The sequence below is a fragment of the Papaver somniferum genome, chromosome 2, assembly GCF_003573695.1.
Source record: "Papaver somniferum cultivar HN1 chromosome 2, ASM357369v1, whole genome shotgun sequence".
Taxonomy (NCBI): Eukaryota; Viridiplantae; Streptophyta; class Magnoliopsida; order Ranunculales; family Papaveraceae; genus Papaver; species Papaver somniferum.
In genome coordinates, this window is record NC_039359.1 from 146644263 (window position 1) to 146650130 (window position 5868).

The 5868-nt window shown below is 34.5% G+C and overlaps 1 protein-coding gene across 1 annotated transcript; it reads left to right on the forward strand.

Moving 5' to 3' along the window:
- Positions 1–3764: 3764 nt before the first annotated feature.
- LOC113352158 (11-beta-hydroxysteroid dehydrogenase 1B-like) lies at positions 3765–5654 on the forward strand. Its single transcript, XM_026596015.1, has 6 exons — positions 3765–3959; positions 4076–4268; positions 4382–4467; positions 4572–4703; positions 4814–4994; positions 5422–5654. The coding sequence occupies exons 1-6, from the start codon at positions 3765–3767 to the stop codon at positions 5652–5654; spliced, it is 1020 nt and encodes a 339-aa protein (XP_026451800.1).
- The last annotated feature ends 214 nt before the right edge of the window (positions 5655–5868 follow it).

The window sequence follows — 5868 nt, forward strand, 5'->3', positions numbered from 1 at the left end:
CAATTTCATGTCACAATCTTCGTTTATACTCTGACCACGGACACGGTAATTTCCCAATCACCTAATACACCACATCTCACAAACCTTAGTTCCGAAACGGAAGATAAAATATGAGTTTTGAAGATAATATCTATATTTGCAAACTTCGTTTGAACCACCATATCAAAAAACTCATGATTACCCCATAAAAAATACTTTAGTTAACAACAAAAGTTTGCCCGTCAGAATTTTTCAGGAACATTTGTCTGTTTTGTAAAATATCAAAATAATACTTTTACAACTCCAAAAATTCTGAAATTTTACGTGGGTAACTATCTGGATGTCTACTACCTTGTGTCAAAAGGGTTCATCTAAATTCCTTCTAGGTTAAGAGATAATATCGAAACTATACATCTGACCAAAACATTCATTTTTGTTTTTCACTCCACAATTAACATCCATGATTCACAAACCAACCAACCATTTTTTTATTATTACACATATTAATGTCTTAAGATTGTTGGGTGCAATAATTAAAATAAAGAAAAAAAATCAATTAAGCAAAATTTATTGATACTTATCTCCTTTATAATGGAATTGATCGATTGACGAAACGAACGAGCTTCTCATATCTCCACAACAGCAACAAGGCAAAACTTTGGAAAAACAGAGTGAGTCACGTGTTCAACACGCTGCCCTTAAGACATTAGCGTCCGGCTATACTCAAGAGTGATGCTATAGCATATGTAGTAGATGCTCAACTTGAGCTTGGCAACTCCGAAAAAAAACCGTTAAGGAAAATCGCGAACTCTTAAAAAACGCTGTAAAATATTTTCCCTTAGGGGTCCCTCTAAAATATAGTGCAACCCCTTTCCCATAGATTTTACAAAAGTAGTGAATTTCTTTATATAATTGACAAATACAACTTAAGAAAAAAAACTCCCCGATGTGGGACTAAAAGGTTTATATAGTTCCTTAAAACTACTAAAAATTGGAAACTACACGATGTGGGACTAAAAAGTTTCATTCACAAAATAAAACAATAAATATTAATTTTTTATTAAAACTTTAAAAAATTATCTTTTTTATTAATCGTTTTCCAACAAAAAAAAAAGTCATGAGATTTGTGAACTAGCTCTAGAGTTTAGGAGGGAATGTGGAGCAGGCGATGAGCTAAAGTCTTCGACAAAAGTTGTTGAAACTGATGGTTATACCGAATGTAAACACATGCTTCAACTAGTGAACGGAAGGGAGGTTATGAGGGGAAGAACCAAATGGAGGCCAGCCAAAAACACTGATGCAGTAATCCTTGAGATAGCAGTAGAATTTAAAAGCCCAGCAGACATGTTTTGGGAAACTCCTAAAACTTGGTGTTCTATACTTCGCGAGGTTTTACCAGAGACTTATAAGAGTATTGAAGTAATTGAAGATATGAATGGGCAAAAGAATGGATCCGTTACCCTTTGGAAAATGAATCCAAGTAAGATCACAATTCACTTACAACATGTTTACTCCTTTCAAATTAATTTAATGCATATCTCATTTAAGATTGCGACATGCGACTATAAGACATGAAATAACTAAAAATCAAAGGTCAAATATGACTATCTGGTAAAGGTTTTGGTGAATTGTAGTCAGATTTTGATGCCACATTAGAAGCGTAAATGGAGTGCGTCTATATAGTTTTTCTTTACTAATATGGTGTACTTTGTTTGTTGTTAGGTACATTGGTTGAAGGAGCTCCCGTTATGATGCAAGAGATGAAAAAACTAGAAAATGTGGATGAATTAACCAAGACGATAACTTACAGTGTTATTGGTGGAGATTTATTAAATCTTTACAGAAGTTATGAACCCCAGGTCACAGTTATTCCCAGCATTGATGTCACTACTGAAAATGGTGATGAACAAGACGAGAAGGCCGAAAAAAGAGGAGGGACTGTGAAGTGGTCGGTGAAGTATGAGAAAGTAAATGAGATGGTTCCTGAACCTTCCATGATTAAGGACATGATATATAAGACCATGCTCAAATTGGATGCATACATCATCTCTAAGCAAAACGAAGTGACAACTAATTGAAAATAGGATGAGCAAACAATCAAATATCTCCATTATTATCACGTTTTATTATTGTAAATTATCTAAGTTAACGTTGTTATGTTTTGAATTCCTTCTCTTTTTTCCTGTTTGGAAAATTTTCAGTAATGTACCGCTCAAAATATGCTGTTCTTGTTACCATTTGATTTAAATGTACTCAGTATCTATATCATTTGTGGAGTTAACTGTTAACATCACTGTCATCAGGGAAAAAAATCCATGTATTAGTGATTGGTGCGCTACATCCAAAATTTTCAGATATTTTTTTCTTTTAGACTTCGGATGATCAATGGAGGAAATTTCAAAATACAGTTATATCTTAATAGTATTACAGGTTCTGTTAGGTTATCTAATTGTCAATGTTCACCTTTGCAGGCAAGTTTTAAAGTTACTCATGAGGAGAGTTTTTGGAGTTGTGATAAGAAAACTTTGTTGCAGTTTATTAACTTGCACGACTGAAACTGATCTAAAGATATAGAATGTCCATTGTGTTTTGGTTTATGAGCTTCAGAAATCATTTTGTGCATCCCATATCTTTCACGTACTAATTATGTTGAGGTGGCTTCAGATGATGAATTAATTGATTTTTCACCGTGTTGTCACATGATGGTTGTCAAAGTAGTAGTGTTGGCAAGATACGAACGTTCTGGTGTTGGAGTGAATATTTTATTGGAGGTATACCAGGCTTCCAGTGTTGTACCCTGGCGTTCATATGCACTTTTATGTTTAACAGGTATATTCCTCATACCTCCTCTTATAATATATAATCAGTTGGCACAACCCAAAAATGAGTGGAATTGAAGACTAAAGATATCATATTCTAAAACACCAATATATCTTCAACACACTAATATGTTACTTCATACAAAAATAGTCAGGGGGATATTACAGAAATTGTAAGATTTTACCTATCTGTTGGTATTTCTAATCCAAATATTTAGGACTGCGTCAAATGATTATAAGATTGTACGTATCTTTTTGTACTAATTCAAAGATAATGAAATCTATGTTAAGAAAATACTCAACACATCTTACTAATGTAAGCACAAATGCGTTGGCTAAATTGTTTAATTAGTTTTGGAAAATAGTTGAGCCCTAGTAAACGTTATAAATGAAAGAGATCTTGACAAGATTTCCTCCAGCTAAAATGATTCTCTAGATAAATTATTTTCTGACTCTCAATTAGAGCATTTCCAATGCCAGGGATCAAATCACTCTTAAAAGACCAAGCCAACAATCGCTTATTGTACTCATAAGTATAAATGCGTTGGCTATTGTTTAATTCTTTTAGGCAAATAGTTGAGCCCTAGTAAACGTTATAAAGATAGAGATCTTAACAAGATTTCCTCCAGCTAAAATGATTTTCAAGAGAAATTATTCTCTAACTCTCGATTAGAGCATCCCCGGTGCTAGGGGTCAATTTATTCTTAAAAGACCAAGCCAACAATCGTTTATTGTACTCATAAGTCGTGACTCTCTAAATAATGACGATAATCATCTTGTCAAGATCTTCTTTTTCTCTCTCTCTATTTTTTTTTCGCGTATTTGTTTTAATCTGTTAATGAGGAACACATAGGTATTTAGTTGTGAACTAGTAGGTGATCTGGAATTTGTTCTGTAATATGTGTATGGAGGTAAGCTGTATATTGATATTATTATTGCATATACTGAAGAGTCATCATCATCATCATGGAACAACTCCTAATTCACAACATCTTAAACCTGTTTGTTCCTCCTATCATTTTCATCTTTCTCTGTATCATCACACCTCCTTATTACCTCTTCAAGCTTATCAACTCCATCTTAATCAAACCTCTTTTCTTCGTCGAAGACATGACTGGGAAAGTTGTGTTAGTTACTGGTGCTTCATCCGGCATTGGCGAGGTATGAATTGATGTTACTTTATAATACTTTTCTACCCTTAATAAGCAAGCAGTATTATTTTTGTGTATTATACCGTGGTGTAATATAGTTCTTTTCACTCTGTTTCTCAAAAAAAGCAACTTGTCTATGAATATGCAAGACGAAAAGCTCGCCTAGTCATTGTTGCAAGAAGAAAGAATCTTCTTGAAGAAGTTGCAAAGAAAGCCCGTCAACTCGGATCCCCTGATGTTTTAGTTGTATGCGCAGATGTTACTAAAGTCGATGATTGTGAACGATTGATCGAAGAAACTATAAATTACTTTGGACGCTGTCAATAGTATCTACCTTTAATATCACTAAACTGAAAGGTGTATCTTGAGTTTGATTGATCTCAGTTGCCTTAAGGAGCTAGTACTTATGACCATTAATCTAATGTATGACAGTGGATCGTTTGGTGAATAATGCTGGAATCACAAGTTTATGCCCATTTAAGGAAGTCAAGAACATACTCAATTTCGCACCTATTATGGTAACACGTCTACTCGATCCTATAGCATGCATATGCATGCCCTTTGTTCTTTTCCAATTAATGTTAAATTGATTGAATTGATACTGTTTTGTATATTGTTGCAGGATGTTAACTTTTGGGGATCAGTTTATACAACTCATTTTGCAATTCCGTACCTTCTAAAAAGCAAAGGTAGAATTGTTGTGATTGCTTCAGTCACCGGATGGTTGCCTGCACCAAGACTTACCTTTTACGTTGTAAGAGTACATCAACGAATTGATTTATGATTGATTCATTCAACTAAGTACGTTACATCTTCTTTCAAATGTATATTGATTTATTATGATCATGATATGTTAAACTACAGGCTAGTAAAGCTGCATTGATACACTTCTACGATACACTCAGAGTTGAGCTCCAACATGATGGGGTCAAAATAACGATAGCGTCTCCAGGTGTAACTGATTCAGAGATTACCCAAGGAAAGACCTTAAGCAAGGAAGCTGTAATGCAAGTTGACAAAGAGAACATGGATGTAGGATATGTTAGTTAACTTAACTGCCAATGCTCAGTAATTTCTTATTTTTTTTTTTTTTGGAAAAGATAAAATTCATTGAAGAAAGTGCTGAGAAAGCACTAAAAACTTACAACAACAGCATGCTAGAAACTAAAAAGACACATAAAAGTTTTTTCCTATTACAAGATACCATCCATTATCGTTTAAAAGCCCGCCAATCATGGATGAAATCTGCAAACTTGAAATGCTTAAAGGAAATATGAACACTTGCCCAACTGAATAGAGAAGCTTTCACCTGAAGGATAATCCGCTCCACTGATTTTTCTTTGTTACGGAAGATTCTTTCGTTCCTTTCTTTCCAAATTTGTTGCCAATGCTCAGTAATTTCTTATTATCATATATCTGACTGACTTTAATTACTCATATGGTGCAGGGCACGATCGAAACGTTCTTATTAGGCACAAAGCCTATTAGTTCAGAATTTTGTGCAAAGATGATTGTGAATGGACCATGCAGAGGAGATAGATCGATAACTGAACCAGCTTATTTTGGAGCATTTTATCTATTAAAAGTATTTTTTCCAGAGATTGTTCATTGGATTTTTACCTGGATCAACTCCTCTCTCGAATCTGCTATTACTAGTCCACAACCGACTGATTCACCCCGGTACCTAGTTCAGTTCAAATCATAGAAAAATATAACTGTCATGAGTCATGACTCTTTAGTAGTGCAACTGGTAACGAAGGTGGCTCTTAACGAGTCTGTGTGTGTCTTATATTTTCTGCTTCGTGTGTGTTTCGCACATGTGTTCTTGTTTGGTGCTGTCTGTATATAGACGTTGTGTTTACTCTGTTTGTAAGACGATTTTATCATGCCAGCGCATGCGCTCCCTATCTCCTAAATGG